The 22,176-nt window shown below is 34.1% G+C and overlaps 1 protein-coding gene across 1 annotated transcript; it reads right to left on the bottom strand.

Moving 5' to 3' along the window:
- Positions 1 to 13,501, bottom strand: LOC128985989 (general odorant-binding protein 70). Its single transcript, XM_054406031.1, has 7 exons — positions 13,364 to 13,501; positions 7,557 to 7,680; positions 3,350 to 3,459; positions 2,628 to 2,663; positions 1,604 to 1,760; positions 820 to 884; positions 1 to 160 (listed from the first exon to the last, which is right to left on the bottom strand). The coding sequence occupies exons 1-7, from the start codon at positions 13,412 to 13,414 to the stop codon at positions 140 to 142; spliced, it is 564 nt and encodes a 187-aa protein (XP_054262006.1). The 5' UTR covers positions 13,415 to 13,501; the 3' UTR covers positions 1 to 139.
- Between the last annotated feature and the right edge of the window lie 8,675 nt (positions 13,502 to 22,176).

Raw genomic sequence — 22,176 nt, 5'->3', positions numbered from 1 at the left:
TTGTATATTAAACTGTATTTAATAACTTAATTAGATTCTAGAACAACGCTGATGGATGATTCTAATATGTACATTATTTCTTATCCTAATGATATGATGGTTTGATTATTTTGCTTTGATGACTGGAGTTTTTAAATCTTCAAGGTGCTTGGCCACAAATCTGAAAAAATAAAAAAAATAAATCAGAATAAGCAGAAATTAAAATTTTTATACTAGAATTAAGTAAACAAAAAATGATTAGTTCTGAAGTAAACACTTTGTGTTGTGCTCTTTAGTCTGAAAGTATATTTCCGCTGCATATTTAACTTCACCTTTCTACCTGGCTCATCTAAATTCTACAAATAGGGAAATGTTTCACATTCCATAATCTTTAACTGTGGAATATTGCATAATAATGAAACTAATATGGTGAATATTAAATGTTAACAAAGTTCAATAGGGACTCATATACCATAGTTTTATACCATTGATCAAACATTCTCATCCTTATGGATCAGCTAAAGACAATTTATTGTTAGTTCTGCACAGGGCCCAGGGGGGGGTAGAGGTAGCGTTTTGTCTACAAATTGTTTCTTGTAATTTCAGTTATTTAAAACCTCTTGTAACCAAATAAAACAATCTAATCATGGACAATATAATTGGTTCCATAGTTATATAACCAAACTGTAAAGCATAAATCTTGATATTGACCATAAAATTTCGTCAACACTAGTGATCAGTGTCACTGGACATGAAAAAGAAATGAAAAACATGCTTCAAAACTAATTTACAATGGGATGAGAAGTCTACTCGTGTTGGTTAGTCTATGATTATACTTACTGCTTCTATTCTGTCACTGACACAGGTGAACATATCATATGCCAAGTCACAAGTGTATCCTCCATCTGAAAAAATATAAATTGTTAATAACCCAATTTTTATACATACTTGAATCCATCCCTAATCAGAAATTCAAAACTGCAAGCTACAAATTAATCAATTGGTTTTCTCCAGTCCCAGTTGCCTCACACTAACACTAGACCAAAACTGCACCCTAAAAGTAGTCCTTGATCAATGATCAAGGGGATTTTAAAAGATTATCCTTTCTAAAGCAACAGCTGATCCTGGTCATTATCAAACCTACACAAGATATCTCACTCTAATCTGTGCTATACTGTAACCCATCTTTCACTCATATTTGGGTTGTATCATTGTCTTTTGGATACTGCAGTAAACATCCCATCTGGACCAGCTGCTGCCATTTTTTTCCAAAAAGAACGTACTTGAGTGAGCCAGTCAGAGATCGCTAAGTTTCTAAAATTGCATTTTTTACCTTTTTTGTCGTCACTGAGATATTTGACATGATAAAAAAGTGTTGTAGTTTACAATAAGTCATCCTGTTAGTTTAACTTGGTTAACAACTCTGCATATTCGACAGCAATAAGCAGTTGAAATCAACGTGATCTATCGGTGGCTCACATCAACTACGATGATTTTGATGTAAAAAAACTGGTGACAACTTTAACTTGGAAATGGAATGTTTATTTTTATCTATAGTAAAATATTCTACACTCATTGTTCATTCATATCTGGGTTCAAGTACGCCCCAGATGTATACACATACCTTGTACAACTGATGGGTTAAGGGATCTTCTATGTTCGGCAGCTGACATACACTGGTGAACAGCCTGTACAGTGGCCAGGAAGTAGTTCCTGTCTGACACTCCGTCACTGTACAGTCTCACCATGCCAGGGATGGTTGGAAGGCCTCTCTCATCCACCTGAGAATTCAAAACATTTGTGGAAATTCTGCTAAAACCGAATTAGCTGAAGAAGTCCCACGATTTGCATGCGATTCATAGGCCCAAGAGATCACGCTCCTCTTCACCTAACTTTTGTGGGAATTTTTCTATTCTTTGCACCCCAAACAAATCCAAAACCTCTTGCACTCCTGGGCCCAGGCCCACCGGGCCCATTATTCATGAAATTCGAACTTGAGCTGAAAGGCGAGTTTTGAAAATGGAATTTAATTCCTATCTGATATCCCTGCAACCCCATCATAGAATGTGCCACTAACTTACCAATGGCACCATCAACTTAACTGTCTGAAGTCTATAATTTTGGTAGATTTTATAAATTTTTTTTTTATAAAGAGGTTGGTGGTCTCTGTTAATCTTGCATTTTCCTGTATACATAGACTATATAACTGCCCGTGCATGGAATGTATAGAGCAAATCAAGGGGTGAGCCGGTACTGTACGAAGGTGAACTGTACTGATAAAATTTTTGCAGCAGTGACCAGGATCCGAACCCACAACATCGCTGCCTTGGGCCCGAAGTCTGCGACGCTACCGACTGAGCCACCGACTTACATTATGGTTGTTTTGTGGAAGAGTAAAATAGGATACATCAGATACATTTAGTGTTTTTGGTGGTGAGCAAAACTGAAAACTGCATGTAGCTTACAAGTTGCTCGTACTGTCTAACTCTCCCTTTGTTCGCAGTGTAGGCTGCATGTTTACTGTTTTGGGAATTTAAAACAACACTGAATTTTATTTTAGTGAAAGTGTGTCTATCCAAAATTGCAAAACCAGAGTTATTGCAAGAGTCATACACTACCATCTATTGTCACATAAGAATCATACTTACGGCTTTCACCTTCCTGTAGACGCACTGGAGCAAGCACTGAAAAAATGATAATTTTGATATTAGATTGGTTACAATATCTAGATATTGTGCTACAGAATCTAATGGATATTATGCTACAGAATATAACAGGTATTCTGCTAAAGAATCTTAATTTTTTATAAATATATTTAACTTTAAAAATACTCTTTCTGGGTGTATGAAGACTGATGACCGATGTTTGATGTTTCTAAGGTACCTGAATAACGGTTTTATACATTGTGTACATAGTTCATGCATTGGCTTAACTTAAACTCCTGCAGACCTTGAAAGGCATTGTTTGAGGCATTGGTTTGCCCCTTTATATTTTTTTGTGAAAATATATACATTGTCTGTAGTTTAAAAGAAGTTGTTCCCTACACACTGTTAAAATTTACTATTAAACCAGCTAATGCAAGACACAAATTTGAAAACAAAAGTTTGATTTTATTTTTCTTCTGACCAAACCAAAACAGTTAGCTGGTGAGAGCTTTTGTAAAAGGGACGGTTTAAAATGTACTACAATGCTGATGTAAATCGATAGGTCTTGTTACTTGTCAAATATATGAGTACTAAGCTATTTCATATAACTAGTTTACTATTCTTTACCAAGATCAACATAAAAACATTTTTTCATACCGGTACTGTAAGTTAGTGGACATTTATGTTAGTATATTTTACAAATATGAGTTCGATGCAATACAAACCCCAGCAATGCGTCTCTCTTCCCCTGTGAAGGTCTCTCGTCTTGTTCTGTTGTGTTTGAGAGGGTTTGCATCAAGTTCTTGGCCTGCATCTCCCAAAACTTGCAGTGCCTCTGGAAAATATTAGAATTTTTAAAAGTTACACTAAAGCTCAACAACCACATTATCTACATAGATTATCACTTCCAATAGTGTACCTACTACCTTTGACTACTACCTAGTGAGCCATTCATTATCAAACTCATCAAATGAGAAGGACTATTTTGCTCTCAAAAGTGCTAAATCACATTCACACATTGTGAAAGCCCTGACAAGCAACCATAACCTTACAGTCTCATCACCTTGTTTGCGCAACTCAAACTTTCACCCACAACACAACACTCTCTATCTCTTTTATTATAAAATCTTTTAAAAAGTTTACAGTTTAAAACATGAGGGAAAATTTTATAAGGTTACCCACAAGTTTTATCTAAAATTGTACAACATTAGCAATTTGGGGGAAATGGAGTATCAAAAACCATTACTTTTACTTTTTTGTGCATACATTTTTGTTTTTCCTCACACTTAAAATGTGATTTGACATATAGATATTCAATTTGTATCAATCTGTTTAAAGTCTGTAGAAATTTAAAAAAATACAATCTGAAAAATTCCAAAAACCTAAGATGTATTAAACTATAATTGTAACAAATGTTTGATTAACTTATAACTGATTTGTGCTAGCAAACGGGGGACTTTTTAAAATTCAAATAAGAGTGTGGTATAGCCAATAATTACAGCCTAGAGTTTGACATTTTAGTAAATGAGTCCAGGCCAAGGGCGCAAGAGATTTTATTTGGAAGGGGGGGCCCAAAAGAAAAATTCCCTGCATGGAAATGGAGGGGGGGGGGGGTGCGAATATCCCTCGACCCATAATGCAAAGCGGGCTCGTTTTCGCCTGGTAATCAGAAGGCTAATGATTCAATACTGAGAAAAGTTCAGTTGCTTTTAGGTTTAAAACAATACGGACCTTCCTTTGATTATTGGGTTTTTAATAAGCAGTCGTTGTAAAAAACATCATTACTGTACCTCATATTTGGGTAAAATACCCCCCTTGCGTTGCGCCCCCATTTTAATTAGCAATACCATCAGAGTAAATACTTTCTGAGGTAACACTGGATGATAATTTAATACTTTTATATCAATAATAGTTTAAGGTATTCAATGTTTTGTAAGTCTCAATACTCGATGCAATTATTGCCAAATATTTGCATAATTAAGGAACAACTTTTCCTTTCTCCAAGAAGACAGTAACTGTGTCAAGTTCACTAGCCACTGTCCATTACATTACTGGAGCACGACAGGTGTAAAGAAGCGAAAGCTTAGACGAGCTTACATTACAAAACAAACGCATGCGTAACGTCGCAGTTACGCAATGCAACATAATTTAATGTCATGCTTGACCCGCCTGCAGCACGCGTCTACCTGTGAAAGAGTCTTCTTCTTCCTCAAAAGTGGCCTCGGCAACAATGAGGCGATCTCACACAATCCTTGATAGGGTTAGGGTTTAGCGGCCAGTGGAGATGAACGTGAGAATGTTTTGATGATTCCCAGTTATGAAGGTGAATCCCTAACTAGGTTCATAAAAACCGGATTCCCATTCGTTGGGAACACTAATTGACGTCTTTTTGCTCAATAATTGATTAGAGGTTTTGAAGATTAAATTTTCACTTTTGTTTATAATTATTGCTGCGGTTGCAATAACATTAGTAGACTGATAATTATGTTCAGCCATGGGTTTATTTTAAAATATTATCAATTATCAATTAAGATAGGGCTGTCGTCTACCTGTGTAGCGTATTTGAACCCATAAATATGAGTGATATGAATGATGAGTGTAGAATGGAGGGAGATTATCTGTGTAGCTTTGTTACTAACTAAGATAAGCTGTTTCCTTAGGTCAATTTTCGAACCATCAAAAAGCTTCTGACATTTCTCAGGATTGTTCCGGCAACTTGTTGATTGTTAGGCTAGCAATTAATTAACCTAACCGTTCCTACCCCTACGCTATAAAATAGACTTGAGCATCATTTACAGTCTAGGTAGTACAACGAATATTAGAACAAAAACTGTATGGATCATAAACATAAACAAATGGCGTCACTGACCCTAATGTCTCTTTACTAATAGCTGTAACAGATGGTTTGACTTAAATATTAACAAGATGAAGTTTTCTCTCGGACCAGTGTCATAATATGATCCATGCCGTTTATGTTACAATATTCATGGGTAGTACAACACAGTTTCATATATAGCTAATCTAAAATGGTTCGTTATAGAGGTTTTGACCGACCCTTTGTTGATGGACCGTACTTTAATATATATGTTTTGGATTTTTCAATTAACTATAGGCTACATTTTTTACTTATTGTCTTTGTTGTAATTAGGAAGAAATTTGTTCCTTATTGAATAACGGCATGGAAATAGATAGGCTATAGCTATTTTGGTTAATTCAACAAATGACATTATAAATTGCCATGACAAAAATTAATATATTAACGACATGCAAATCTTTACGTTAAAATACAGGGTGAGGCAATGAGAACGCTACAATTTGTTTTACCTGTCACATGTTAATTGTTGCAACAATGAATGATCAGCTGTGCTTAAAACATTAATTAAACTATGCCATTTTAGTAAATATTATGCCTGAGGCTATTAACACTGAGATTTTGATGTGGAAACCTAATAGTGGTTCTTGTGCAAAAACCCAGAGATTGTTTGGACCGTATTCCATCCTTGGTCAACATGGCGCTGTTCCAGATTGGAAAACAATGTTGAACTGGGTAAAATTATTTAGGATAATCGCTTAAACAAAAAAAAAATAATCGGTGGGTGCCGCAAAACTCTTTGTACACCAGCAAATGTTAAAAGGATATGAGTCCCAGTAACTCAAAGTCCGAAGAGATTTGCCAGGAAGCTTTTGTTGTTGAAAGCTTTACGTTGGCTAAATTTTTTGGGAGGGGTGGGGTTGTTATAATAAGCTACTTGACGTTCTAGGTTTTTCAAAGTCACCCTACAGATTTGCTTGAACCGAAGCTACGGATAGTCCAAAAACTAAAGTGATTCCTGAAGAAGTGCTGGAGGAGTATTTGATGGAGTTTTAAGTGGCTAAAAAGGAATGTCAAGTAGGACAATGAAGTCACTTGTAGGATTTTGTTCTCAAGAAATGGAAAAATGACTTTGTTAAGTTAAAATGACAAAAGATAAGCTGTGTTTTGGTGTGATATTTATATCCATAGGGTGAATATTATTGAGTTTGTACTGTTTATAAATTGGGGCGCTTTCATTGCCCCACCCTGTATTTCAAATAAATGTTCAAACAATTTATGTTTTAGTATTTTTTTTATTAACAATTCATTTGATTAAAGTTAGTCTGTTGAGACAATAAATACAAGTCAGACCATTTTATTTACTATTAAAGTGTCATAGTCGCCATCAGTAATGCTAGAAAGGATTGACTTGATCTAAATACGATTAAAATAGTATGACGTTGATCTAAATTTGGTCTCAGTTGATTAACACGACTTAAGTTGATGTCGGAAAAATCTACTGTCTTCAGAATATTGTATTTATTATCACTTGAAACAGTGATACGCAATATGATGATGCTGTAATTCTAACACCCACGTGGAACCAAATTGTTGACTTTTCTAAAACTAGTTTATGATGTCAAATCAATAATATTTATTCTGCAGAGGAATCTACGTAGAATGGATTTCACACTAAAATATTCTAGTTTAGTATATCGAATTTAAAACTGATTTGATCCCATTTGAACCCTGCAAATGAAATATTGTTAGTGCTCCCCTAACAATCCAAAAAATGCCGGATCGATTCTGAAAAAGGTCAGCTTTTTGACACTTCAAAACTGGACCCAGCTTTTTCTGATCATAAGGCTTTAAGAAATAAATGATCGTGACTTACGAAACAGCTTACCTTAATATCTTAGTCAGTAACAATGCTAAGCAGATCATCTCACTCCATTTTATACTCGTCCTTTACTCATTTTTTGTTCAAATACGCACCTATAGGTGGCGTCCATATCTCAATGATGATAATTAATTGGTAATGATATTCTTGGCGATTGAAAGACGTTCCGAAAACATCAAAAAGATCTTATCGCGGTGGAAATGTTACTTGCTAAGCTGTGAATATTACTTTTACTCACCCTCGAGAACAGCTTGTTTGATATCCTCCTGGCATTGCTCTATGACCGCCTCCAGCTGTGCGGGCGCGGCGGCGGGCGGCACACACAGGGTGCGTCGAGACCCCTCTGTCACTTGCTGCTGTACCTGAAACAACTCAGGTGTGTAAGTTACTAGGTTTGTCAGAGGGAATTGAACTGGTCTAGTGGTAGAGCCCGATACTTTAGTCCCTGAGGTCTCGGGTTCAAATCCCACCAATCACCAATGGATTACTTAAGTGATAATGTCGCAACCCTAATCTGAGGTAATGTGTAGAACAATCCGTAGCGTTCTAGAATAAAGCAGAAACTGTACAACGTTCACAAAATATAGTCGGTTTGAGGAAAAGCGATTCCGTCCACTCCATCACACACTAACTTTGAAACTACAGCCGACAGCTGATCCGTTGATACAGCTAAAAAGTTGTGGAAGAACCCAGGAAACCTTCCGCCTAAATTTTGTGAACTTACAGAAACAGATAATTCCTTAAACGCCTCAATCAGAAGTACCTTGACTATGTCTCCAGCCAAGATAAATCTTCACCCCCGTAGGAGAGATTAATGATTGGGGGTGGGTGTACGGATTTATGAAAACTGGTATTAAAATATAATAGTACACCAAGCACAATACCACTAAATCCGACCTTACTACAATGATTGTGGTTTCGTGGTTATACCACAGATTTGAGAGTGTCTACCCCTTAATCTGTGGTAATACTAATAACACTGCACTAAACCCACAATTAGACTGTATTTATTAAAACCACCAAATACTGTATTAATTTGTTTCGGACTTAATCTTGTATTCTTGATAGAAACGGTTTATGACTTTAACTCGTACAGTATTGCAAATAATTATCCTCGATATCGTTACGAGATCACTCGACTGTGCAAACTATCTCAGAACTTTCCCTTGATCGAGGCCGGTAATGAGGTAAAGCAGTCAACAAATCAATGGCTTGTGACGGTGAATGTAACAAACAAATCTTGTTGGAGATTACGGCTTTATTTGCAAACGGTATTCCAATTATTTTTGCATATTCAAATTGAATACCTCCCTTCCAGCTTACGATGGTATGCGAATTCGATGTCTGGGTAGGGTTTGACAAAGACCAGTTGAACAATTTTGAATTGATTGCCAAATTTATTTTGATACAAAATCACTACTAAACACCCGCACGTTTAATCACTTCATACCGCTTTAAAAACTCTGTACTGACTTAAATACCTTCATACCGATATTGATGATGTCGTACCGTTTTTAATCACTTGATACTGAATAATAGTTAAAATTATAGTTATTAAAATGTTTATACATAGGATGTACTAATCCAACGACCGTTCCCATCCTCTCAAATTGGGGACAAAAATAAAAAATCTGCTCATCAATTTTGATAATGAATGTTACACACACAATTACAACATAATTTACAAGAGAACTCCATCGTTAAAGTCGTCTCCTTTATTTGATTTTGTATCTTAAATCAAAACCGTATGTTGCAATAAATGGTTCAGACCAGTGAATGAGCAAAAGCTAATGCAGTAAATTTAGCCTATCACGTCGTATATACAAGATTTCTCTGTACAGTGTGAAGGTGTTTGGACGCAAGATTGGTCAGTAACAATGACTTGTAAACAGCTGGTCAGTTGCAATGTCTGGGGTCTGTTGCTGACGATGACGAGTCTATGGTAAAGTCCCGATAATCGTGACTCTCATAACCATCTGCAACGCAGCATAACTAACGTCCTGACATCCTCACTTTCACGGGTTACACAACCTCGACTGGTATTTGGCAGACTATCTTGTACCTTACAGAAAATATTAGCGGATTCTTTTTATGATTATTGATTTTAAGTTCATCCGTTGGTAAGATATTTTACTTTGGAATCTTTATTCGAAGGATCCAGTTAAAAGACTAGTGTCAATTAGCCTTCGCGTATATAAGCTAAAAGATGATTATCTCAAAGCAATTTGTACTTCCTTACGTTTCTTGTCAAGGGACGGTCCAAATAATGTTCATGTTACAAGAACGTCGACCTTTTGACAAATATGTAGCTTAACTGATGTATGTGCTCAGTGGTAAATGGTTTACGATATGGGATTTAATGATCGTCCGCAGGTATGGATTTTTATGTGGGAATCTCCGTAACGATCGATCCAAAATAGGGTATAACCGTTTTCATCATGTTGTCTATCCGATGATTGTGTGTGTTACCGTTGGCGTTTTCTAACGTTGTGGTAAAGAAATGGTCTAAACCCTGGTCCTGCAAACAATATTATTATTATATTATAAATTGAAATGCGAACGCCTCCTAGGTGCGTTTCTTAAACAAAATATGAGTAAAGGATGAGTATGGAGTGGAGTGATATTTCTCGTGTATAAGACTAAATGTTTCATTAGCCACGACCATTTATTAAAAACCCAATGATCAAGGACGGCTGGGTCCAGTTTCCGGTGATTTTTTGGTGTGCTATTAAAACACCTTAACCACTCAGGTGCCCAACTATCAAATGACGACCTGTGCTAGGATTACATTTGGCAGCCCTAGTGGTATCTGGATCCAGAATCGATCATTTGAAGAAATTCCGTCGGTTATATATATATATATATACCTTCTCTGTTGATCAAATTTCCTCAACTTCATTCACCCTCTTGGTTTCCAAAAGGTGGTTGCAGCCCTTTTGAATGCCCTTCGATGAAGTTTCATTGAGGAGTCAGTCTCCAGTCTGCATCCGTGCCCAACAATGCCAAAGTGAAGTATGCATGAACCTGTTTGGACTTGTTATGACGTGCTTATTACTGGGGATGTTCTACATGGACTTGTTGGATGTAAGACGTACCACGTAATACTTAACTGATTCATAATTCAAAGCGGTTGTACAATATCCGCCATTACTATTCTTACATGTTTCTTTTGTCGGTCAACCAACAATTACTACTGTAACGTACTTTTCCGTTTCCTGTTATCATGCTTTTTTCCACGCAATGAACTCATCAACAGTTGCTTGACAATCAGAAATGTTATAGGTTATTATGTAGTTTATATGATTAAAAGTTTATGAAAAATAGCGGCTATGACCAATTCACTATGCTAATTTCAATTGTTTTTTTTAATCCTAAAAGACAAAAGTACCACCATCCCATATTCGTGTCATGTTCGTGTGTGACTCGTTCCATAAATTATAGAGTAGTCAATTAAGCCAACAAAATTAAATTTACCTGCAATGTTTCTTCTATTGTTCCCCAATCCGTAGAACATTGAAATAATTTGGCCTAACTGTTATTGCTACAATAATAGATCAGTTTGGAATGTACTATATGTCAAACGGAATACAAGTACAATATGTATTCAATTCAAATCTATTTTATACATTTTAGACACCAATTTGGAGATACTTTATGAAAGAGGATGACCTTGGGACAAAATTAAAAGTTTGTTCCAACGTAAACAAAGAAAGCTATAGACCTCATAGTTGCATAAATTCGAAATGATTACAAAAGGTTCTTTGACAAGGCTTGCGTTCTACTTATCAAAATGCTGTTTTGTTATCATCTAACGTCAACCTTTTTCTAAGGACAAATGGGTAACTCCCTATGGTCCCTATGCAAACTATATTTGACATGTTCTAGATGCATTGAACGTGAGGTCACGTGTGCATTGTAATAATTTACAATGTAATAATCATTGTTAAGATTCAAGTTGAAGTTTGAGATTCAGTGTTGCAATACTGCGTGACCACCTTAGCCCCTCTTACACATTACATATTCCTCGAACGTCAACACAACTTTCGCATCTTTCCCTCACGTTTAAAGTTCGTGTTCGTCCCTCGGTATCGGAACGCTTCAAAGTACCACTTTCTTTTCATTACCACATTACATTCATAATCAGTCATATTTTAAGTCATTAAAGGGAGAAAATTAAACGTTTATTAATACTAGTGGTCGTCCAGTGGTCGAAACTCGACCAAAAATATCCAATGTACAGGCTTCTCTATTATCACCCCACGCTGTAAATAAAACATGTAATTGTAATTTCATCCATTTGTTTTGGTTTTCTGTTTATATTTTGTTGTTATTATATCGTCACCAACAAGGCAACCCATAAGACCCATGTTAATTTTTTAAATTTCAAATTCGTTTTTGCGCATATTTTCGAGCCTATTTGAATTTATAAAGGGATTCTGCACATCTACAGGTAAATATCTTTCTAACAGTATGCGTAGATTTTCCTTGCGATGCACACGAGGTGAGAAACAAGGTTAGGTGCCTACTAATAATGGTTATTTTAAGCGACAACAATCGGCATTGATTATAAAAGCATGTGCACCTGTAGTAAAGGCAATAATTTGTCATTCACTATTGAATATTCAATATTTTAAATGATAGTATGTGCACTATACATATATAGTCAATGATTATACATAAGTCATTTAGGGTCTGACTTAGGGGAGGTACGAATGAGGCATTTAGTTCAAAATTCCTCCGCGAACAGCGCTGTAGTAGAGAGCACTTTGTCAATGAAGGTTTACTATTCGCAAAAATAGTTCTGTTCATAAAATAAAATTATAAATGCCTCAAATTCAATTTTATAATTTTTTAATTATAAAATTAAACTATCATAACCTAACCGAACTAACCAAACTTGCTGATAATTAAATAATATAAAAAAGATTAGTAATAGAAAAAATAATTATGTTTATTAAATAAAACTAGAAATTGCTCAATTAAAATTTTATAATGACTTAATAATAAAATTAAACTGTCATAACCGAACCAAACCAACCAAACTTGCTGATAATGAAAAAATCTGAGACAAAAAGTTAATGCAACCAGCGAGATTCGAACCCGGGACCTTTTGTACGTCAGCCCGGCACGCTAACCACTAGACCACCGCAGGACCACCGAAGCCGTTGTCCACAAACCGTATTGTTACGGTAATAGCGTTCCCTCAGCTAATAAGAAGCCCACAGCTGTCATCGTAGCCTCTTCCGTACCTCCCCTGAGTAAATACCAGTCATTTAAAGTTTCGTACTTGTATACTTGTCCTTACAATTGAAGCAGAAAAAGTTATTTGCAAAGTACGATTGTAAAATCAATCCTACTCAAACTATTAATTCATATTCTAAATATGATGACCAATATTGCCTACTTTTTATTGTTTGAGAGGTATTTCATTTAAAAGTAAACCATTTAAAGTACGTAATTTATCCAAAATATAGAGGGTTCGCCTCTTTTTTAGGTAGGTGTACCTACAGTTTAAGGCAGGATACAAACCACGGCAATAAACTCGTAAGTAAAGTGAAGACTACCTTATTATTATATGGTTAAAACCCATTTGTGTTTGGCGGCATTTTAACCATTTGTGTTTAACGGGGGTCAACTTGCAGACAGAGCAAATTACCGTGTACCTGATTGGGGTTACAGTTACAGTTAAATATTTCCTTAAACATGTTAGATTTATCCCCTATTTAAATAAAATTAGGATGAACAATTACTTGCGTTTGCAGGAAGGGTTATAAAGTGTTTTTTTTTTATAGTTTAGTTTAAAATAAAAAAAATTGCCAAGTTTGAATAAAATACATCAATAACAACCAAATAAACTACAACAGTTCAATTGTTTGTTATTTTATGCTCCACAAAATAGCAAGGAGAAATAATTGGGAAATTCTATGTTCTAAGTATTATGTTACCGGGTCCAGGTCTTACCATGAGACCTACGGTAATAGCTTATCCACAATATAAGAAATTCTCTAAATAAATTTAAAAGTGATAAAGTGCACATTTACATACCTGAGCGCTGGATAGCTGCAGCAACAACAAGGACAGAGCGAATAGAAGCATGGTGAGTCTGCAAGACGAGGAGAGAAGGTGAAAACTGAAGGAGTGAACCTGAGACTAACACGCAGACACTCCCGAGACTGGTGACTTTCCTGCTACACACACACACTGACACACCGACACACGCACACAGTGTTCCGCTCTCGTTGTGATAGTAGTGGTGGAAGGGAGGAAAGTGGGAGATCGGTGGCTCAAATATACATCCAGGAATTATGGGAGAGGATCTTAGCTGGACCCAGCTGTTTACTGGAGCTGGTAATTAACTGTGGTAATTCAAGTTCTTTGTAAGTCCCCCAAGTAAAATTAAAACAACAAAACATCGATAAAATATATAATATCTATAATCCACTAATGTAAGTGGTTATAGGAAACATTGACCAAGTAAATGGACTCTAAGTTGTGTCAGAGAACCCCGTCTGCAAATCGTAATACTATGTTTTGGTCAGACATAGAAAGATTGTTATTTTTTAATATATCGATGGTACAAGACTAACCTGTTCGATACTTATCAATATCATATAGATGTAAAATATCCCTACTGTGTTGCTATATACATCACTCACAGAAAGCTGAAGATGAACACGCTTTCTTAAATTACTCCAGGAAAAGCGGAGATAATAATTTCAGTTAGAAACATCATGGTTGTAGCTTTTATCTAAGTAGTTTAATGTTAATTTATTACTACCTGCTGTGCTCGTGCGTAGGGTAAAAATGCTGAAACCTCAAAGATTGTTAAAGTTTGTAGTTCGTTAACATTATCGATGGATTTAATAAATGAAGGCAGTGCCACTGAATACACTTTTAAATTTGAATTAAGTAATATTAGTAATATTAGTTAGTATTAAGTAATATTTAGCTCTTTGGTTTTAAAATTGTTATTCAATTATCTATATGTTTAGGCAATTTAGTCCAATACTTACGTGCCGGTTATAGCTCCATCATGTAACAAAGTAAAAACAAATCCAAGCAATACTTTTCTGTATTATAAGATCAAATACAGATTAAAACAAGTATTTTTTAGAAACAAGTACGTTCACAGTTGTGATGTTCTTGTATAATCTGGAAACATTGGCATCAATTATACCAAAATTGTTTACGATCAAAAATGCACAGTTGATGACTTGTACAATGAAGGTTGACCGTGGATCGTCCAAGCGTGGAGTATTCTCTCACACTCTTGACCGCTTACCTCTACAGATCCAGAGATAACGGAGGTAATAGAGGAAACGCGACTGATGAGTGCCTTGGCAGGCAAATGTATCCCTAATGGCTGTTTGATTGAACGGTTGACGAGGTGAAAATCGCATGACAGTGACGTATGTAAGAAAGGCAAAGGACGTATGTGTGTTTAGTTCTAGATTTTTGAAGAGTGTTAGTTTTATTGAGATTGGAAACTTTGTAATCAAATAAGTCAATAACGGCTGAACATATTAAAGCCAAATTTACCAGGGTTACATCTACAAACAGTGAACATGTTATTAGAAAAACAAATTAAAATTTGATAATGTCTGTACAATTTCAAACTAAAATACATTTTTTAATTTACCTTATGGGTTGCTATGATGGTATTCATTAACAAAACGTATATGTAAATAATAAAAGACTAACAACATTTATTATCACAAATCATCTACAGTAAAATAGCAAATTACAAAGACAGTAGGTACAAAAGAAAAGGACAGTCCGATGAATAGAATTGAGCATTGATTAATGCACAGATTCACACAAGTAATTACTGTAGGCCTTACCGAAATATTCCAAGCATGTTATTTATTTTGATTGTTCTTATTGCTATTAGTTTTGTAGCAAATATTGCTTTATATACTATAAAGAAAGTCTTCATTATTGAAAACCTTAATTTCTGAAGCAGGAATTCAGTAATATCAAATGTTGACAACAGTAGCCTATCCTATAAATACAGTGATTGCCAAGGCCTGTACAAAAGTCCAGTTACAACAACTTTAATAAGTAAACCTAGGCTTTAAAAGAAGTCCACTTTTAACTCAGGTGTGTAAATAGGTACATCGTAGCCAACCTAGGGTGGACGGTAAATCAGGCTGTGGTGAGTAGTGGCGAACCCAGAAAGAGCCATCACTTTAGGCACGTTTTCCCCATAAGAATAACATGGTGAGCTTTTTTTGACCACTTTTTTAAAAATCCAGCTCTCGGCCTATACAAGCCTATATAAATGTTCAATACCATTGTATAACACTATTAAAATTTCAAATCCACATCCATTCTCATATATATTCTCAAAATCATCAACTTGATAGTGCGAGGTTTGTACGCAAACTCGGGCATGCTCCCCCATATAAAATACATGCTACCCATATAAAATAATGTTAAATTTTTTTCTTACTTTTTGATTTTTTTATGTTGTAATATTGTTTATAATCAAAAGTTGACACCCACTACGTTTGCCAGAATTTCAACCGTTTTGCCGTATCTCAAGCCGTTTTCGAGATATAAGCGTTTTTAGATAGTTTTTACGGACTTAGACGATTTTTCATGGTAAATTTTATTCCTACCCATATAAAATAATGTTAAATTTTTTTCTTACTTTTTGATTTTTTTATGTTGTAATATTGTTTATAATCAAAAGTTGACACCCACTACGTTTGCCAGAATTTCAACCGTTTTGCCGTATCTCAAGCCGTTTTCGAGATATAAGCGTTTTTAGATAGTTTTTACGGACTTAGACGATTTTTCATGGTAAATTTTATTTGTACCCATATAAAATAATGTTAAATTTTTTTCTTACTTTTTGATTTTTTTATGTTGTAATATTGTTTATAATCAAAAGTTGACACCCACTACGTTTGCCAGAATTTCAACCGTTTTGCCGTATCTCAAGCCGTTTTCGAGATATAAGCGTTTTTAGATAGTTTTACGGACTTAGACGATTTTTCATGGTAAATTTTATTCCTACCCATATAAAATAATGCTAAATTTTTTTCTTACTTTTTTATTTTTTTATGTTGTAATATTGTTTATAATCAAAAGTTGACACCCACTACGTTTGCCAGAATTTCAACCGTTTTGCCGTATCTCAAGCCGTTTTCGAGATATAAACGTTTTTAGATAGTTTTTACGGACTTAGACGATTTTTCATGGTAAATTTTATTTGTACCCATATAAAATAATGTTAAATTTTTTTCTTACTTTTTGATTTTTTTATGTTGTAATATTGTTTATAATCAAAAGTTGACACCCACTACGTTTGCCAGAATTTCAACCGTTTTGCCGTATCTCAAGCCGTTTTCGAGATATAAGCGTTTTTAGATAGTTTTTACGGACTTAGACGATTTTTCATGGTAAATTTTATTCCTACCCATATAAAATAATGTTAAATTTTTTCTTACTTTTTGATTTTTTTATGTTGTAATATTGTTTATAATCAAAAGTTGACACCCACTACGTTTGCCAGAATTTCAACCGTTTTGCCGTATCTCAAGCCGTTTTCGAGATATAAGCGTTTTTAGACAGTTTTACGGGCACTGTCACAAGGGCCAAGTGAAGCGGTCACGAGACTGGGGAATCCTCAGGTGGTGACGTCACCGGGGACGAGTCTATATATAGAAGTGGCATCCGGGTGATATTTCATTCTCGAGCGTGATGCCGACCTGTCAACACTGCTCCGCCTCGCTGTCCAAGAAGAGCAATTTGGTCCGCCACTACAAGCTAGTACATCAAATGAAGGTGAAACTGTGCAAGGTATGTGATTTAATCTGTGATGATAATGTGGTTCTAAAATCGCATATATTACAAAGTCATAAGAATTGTAATTTTTGTAAGAAAAATGTGGTTGGTCATTTTAAAAGACATGTCAATTCTTGCAATAATTGTCCATATACAATGATTGAATTTGTTGGTGAATCGATTAGAACTGAACTTAAAAATACTCTTCAGTCTTGTCCTCTGCCAATAAAATGGACTTTAGTAAGGAGAATTAAATTTATAAAATATTCAATGGATCAAAGTGGACAATTAGTTAATGAAAAAGAATGTATTGCAGATTTTAGAAGCCTTACTACCTTAACTATTGAGAAAAGAGATTTAAAGCCTCAAATTGAAAATGCACTTTTAAAGATTGATGCTTCCATACACAAATACCAAGCCCAAGGCAGTGGATGGATATATGACCATACTAAGTATTGGAAGTTGCACGTTTACAAATATAAGCCCTTAACTCCAAAGTCATATATTCCCACACCAGAGAGTATTAAATCGAAACATGCAGTTTTAAATATAAAAAATGATGATAATAAATGTTTTCTTTGGTCGGTATTAGCAGCTTTATATCCAAGGAACTCTAATGAAAATGCTAATAGAGTCTCCAGCTATGCACCCTACATAGGTCATCTGAATATGACAAACATAAAGTATCCTGTGAAAATATCTGATATAGATAAATTTGAAAGACAAAATAATATAAGCGTTAATGTATTTGGGGTTGAAGATGATAAATGTATATATCCATTAAGAACAACCAAACTAAATAGTAATACTCACATCGATTTATTATTATTTCAAGAAGGTCGTAAATCACATTACTGTTTAATTCGTGATTTTAATAGGTTAATGTTGAGATCTACAAAAGATAACAATAAGAAGTATTTTTGTAAGTTGTGTTTGCAACATTTTTACACTAATGATATATTAGAACGTCACATAACATATTGTAAAAATTTTGATGCTCAACGAGTGGAAATGTCTAAACAAGATACATTACAATTTAAAAATTATAAATATCAACTTAAAGCCCCATTTGTGATTTATGCAGATTTTGAATGCTTTATAAACTCTAATAACCATACTCCATCTGGATTTGCATTTGTCTTAGTGAGAGATTCTAAGATTATTTCTGAAGAGTTATATAGTGGTGCAAATGTTATGGATGTATTTTTCAAAAGGTTATTTGAGACTTATGACTTCATTAAACGTCAAATGTCGATATATATTCCTCTTGTAATGACTCCTGAACAAGAGGCATCTTTCCAAAACTCAACGCATTGTCATATTTGTGAAAAACCCCTATATTTTGATAGGGTGCGAGATCATTGTCATTCATCTGGCCGATACCGTGGAGCTGCCTACAATGATTGTAATTTAAACTATAAAGTAACAAAGAAAATCCCAGTATTCTTCCATAGCTTGAAAAATTACGATGGACATTTAATAATGCAACACTTGGGAAAATATGATCGTAAATTAAATTGCATAGCCAAAGATATGGAAAAGTACATTTCATTCTCTGTTGATGATTTAATATTTTTAGATTCCTATAACTTTCTGTCACTTCCATTATATAAATTGGCTTCCAATTTAAATACATTTAGATTCATAGACAATCCTCTACTACAGCGTAAAGGCGTATTTCCCTATGAATATATGACGGGACCAGATAAGTTTGCAGAGTCTCTACCCCCAATTGAAGCATTTTACAGTACTCTAACTAAAGAACATATCTCTCCCATTGAATATGAACATGCTAAAAATGTCTGGACCCATTTTAATATAAATAATTTACAAGAATATCATGATTTATATCTTAAAACAGATGTATTGCTACTGGCTGATGTCTTTGAGACTTTTAGAGACCTGTGTTTAAAGGATTATAAACTTGACCCCGTACATATGTATTCACTTCCTGGATTAACATGGGAGGCCTGTCTTAGAATGACTGGTATAAAATTACAATTATTTCAAGATATTGACATGCATTTGTTCATAGAAAGTGCAATCAGAGGAGGAGTCAGTATGATTTCTACACGTTATGCTAAAGCCAATAATAGATATATGGGTGAACACTATGATCCCAATCAAGAGAGTGTGTATTTAATATATTTAGATTGTAACTCGCTATACTCTACAGCAATGTGCGAGCCACTGCCTGTGGATGAATTCCGTTGGACTAATGAGATAGACTACAAATACAATCAAAATTATGAGTTTGGTTACATTTTAGAAGTTGATTTAAAATATGATAAAAGCTTACATGATTTACATAATGACTATCCATTGGCACCAGAGAAAATGAATGGGAAATTAATACCAAATTTAAATGACAAAACTAAATATATTTTACATTATAAAGCATTACAAAAATATGAGGAATTGGGGTTGGTTGTTACAAAATACCATAGAATTTTAAAATTTAGACAATCAAAATGGCTTGCACCCTATATTAATTTTAATATTGAAAAACGAAAAAGTGCTTATAATGATTTCGAAAAAGACTTTTACAAATTGTTAAATAATAGTCTCTTTGGTCGAACAATTATGAATCAACGAAAGTTCCGTGACATATATCTCAAGGATGAGTCACTATTAACAAAATATGTCACTAATCCAAGGTTTGACTGTAGCAAAAAGTTCGATAACAATTTACATGCTATACATTTAAATAAATTAGTTGTAAAGTTTAATAAACCAATATATTTAGGAATGACAATTTTGGATATTAGTAAAGTAATAATGTATGATTTCCACTATAATTATATGTCAAAATTTAAGAATAAAAGATTTCTAATGACAGATACAGATTCATTAATGTATGCTATAGTTACAGAGGACTTTTACAAGGAAATAGAATGTGACTTGCACTATTTTGATACCTCTGGATATAGTAAAGACCATTTCTTATACTCTAATAAAAATAAAAAAGTCACAGGCAAGTTTAAAGACGAATTAGGTGGTCATATTATGTATGAATATTGTGGTTTAAGACCAAAGTTATATTCTTATATTCCTCTAAAATGGTTATATGAAGAAGACAAGCAAGTTTTAGAGGTGAAGAAAGCTAAAGGAGCTGATGGTGCCACTGTTAAACATCTCCTCAGACATCAACATTATTTGAACTGCCTTGCAACTGGGCAAGATTACTATGAGAATGTGACAAGAATTAAATCTACAAATCATCATCTTCAAACCTTGACCATGAAAAAGAAAGTACTATCCTTTGACGATGACAAGAGGTTTATTCTGGAAGATGGCATCAATACTCTTGCTCTTGGTCACTATAAAATTGATCAAACATAAAATGTATGTAGATGCAAAATAAATGTAAATGTTAAAAAACTCCAGTCTTTTATTTATTTACCCTTACCATCCTCTTGATAGAATTGGTCAAACATAAATCTATATTTACCATTATTCTTTGACCTTTCTTTGTCTATTACGAAAAAGCCATATTTAGTTTTATCCCAACATTGATGACAGAGATTTTTAAATTGGTCAAATGAAAAATCATTACCAACATGATTGTGATATACATGTTTTAAATTTAAATCATCTTGTTTGAATAATATTAGGAAATTTACATTATCACGTAAATGTTTGTGTACTTTGCTGTAAGATTGACACAAGTAAAAACAGTTAATATTTTTATGTCGACCCATTGAGAAAAATTGTGTAATATTTGGACTATTTATGTCATCAAATACAACAACTGACTGTGATTTTACATCATTTGGTGTGATTTCACATTCAGTAAACGTGTGTAATTTCACTTCGTCACACAAACTAAATATTTCAATTATTTTTTTATATTTTTCTTGTTCTAAGGATTTAGATATTAAATATAAGTTTGTAAATTTTAATCCTTCCTTTCTTACAATTAAATTATAAATTACAACCGTCTTCCCACTTCCACTTGGACCGCAAATAACACATCGAATATTGGTAGGAAATAGACCCAACTTCTTTGGTATATTTTCCTTAGTATGTACTATTTTAAATTTATGTTTTTGTTGAATAAAAGACATTTTTTATATAATAAAAATGGTAAAAAATGTTAATAAGAAAACATGTAAAAAGGGCAAAGGTTTATTCCTAAAGCCTTACAGGGGTCGAGGGTTATTAAATACTCTTATAAATAACCTTCCATTCCCACTTCACATACCATCATATCGTTACTGTGGACCTGGGACGAATGTACGTGAGAATTTAGCTAAAAATGTACCTCCAAAAAATAAACTAGACTCTTATTGTAAAGAGCATGACATATTCTACATGAATAATCCCGATACCACTGCTCGGAACAAAGCAGACATGAGATTAGCAGACTTAGCTTGGACTAGAGTTACGGCCAAGGACGCAAGTCTTGCTGAAAAAGCTGCTGCTTATGCCGTGACAAATTTGATGAAGGCAAAAGCAAAAATGGGAATGGGATTAAAATGTAATAAAAAAGATGGACAACTACCAGCTGTTAGAGGCCGCAAAAGACGTGCCTCACTTCCGGGGGGTGTACCTAAAAAACGAGCTAAAAAATCTAAAACCAAGAGTAAAAGAGTGCGGAATAGTTAATTTGGATAGCTCATCTGGCACACATTGGACAGCATATCGTAAAAATAAAGATATTGTAATTTATTTTGACCCATTTGGAATCCAACCTCCAAAAGAAGTAATTAAATATTTTGAGGGATATAAAATCTTCTATACAACTGATCAAATACAAGATTTAATTAGTTGTATTTGTGGAATTTTATGTTTATCATTCATAAAAAAATTTTGTTTATAAAAATGGATTCATTTACTATAACATTTTCGGGTACAGAGCCAGAGCTTAAGTCAGTGTTCTTTCCTCCCATAGAATTAAATGATGATTATGTAATTGGATTAGTAGATTTTCAAAGTTATAATTCTATATTTAATGTTAAAAAACCTCTAAATACTTTAACATATTATAAAGTAGAGAAAAAAACATTACCAAAAGGAGATATCTCAGTTGATGATTTAAACCAGTTATTAGATGGTAAACTTAA

This window comes from Macrosteles quadrilineatus, unplaced genomic scaffold (assembly GCF_028750875.1).
Source record: "Macrosteles quadrilineatus isolate MER2022 unplaced genomic scaffold, UCM_ALF_1.0 Scaffold_2__2_contigs__length_208266976, whole genome shotgun sequence".
Lineage (NCBI taxonomy): Eukaryota > Metazoa > Arthropoda > Insecta > Hemiptera > Cicadellidae > Macrosteles > Macrosteles quadrilineatus.
Note: the sequence above shows the minus strand (reverse complement) of the source record. Positions and strands in the feature narration are given on the sequence as shown.

Bases quoted from the DNA above. Each gene is read 5' to 3' on its own strand.
- LOC128985989 (XM_054406031.1), bottom strand. From the start codon at position 13,414: ATGCTTCTATTCGCTCTGTCCTTGTTGTTGCTGCAGCTATCCAGCGCT. The intron at 7,681-13,363 runs GTATGTAAATGT...GAGTTGTTTCAG, and splicing joins TGCAGCTATCCAGCGCTCAG to GTACAGCAGCAAGTGACAGA. The intron at 3,460-7,556 runs GTGAGTAAAAGT...AATATTTTCCAG, and splicing joins CAAACAAGCTGTTCTCGAGG to AGGCACTGCAAGTTTTGGGA.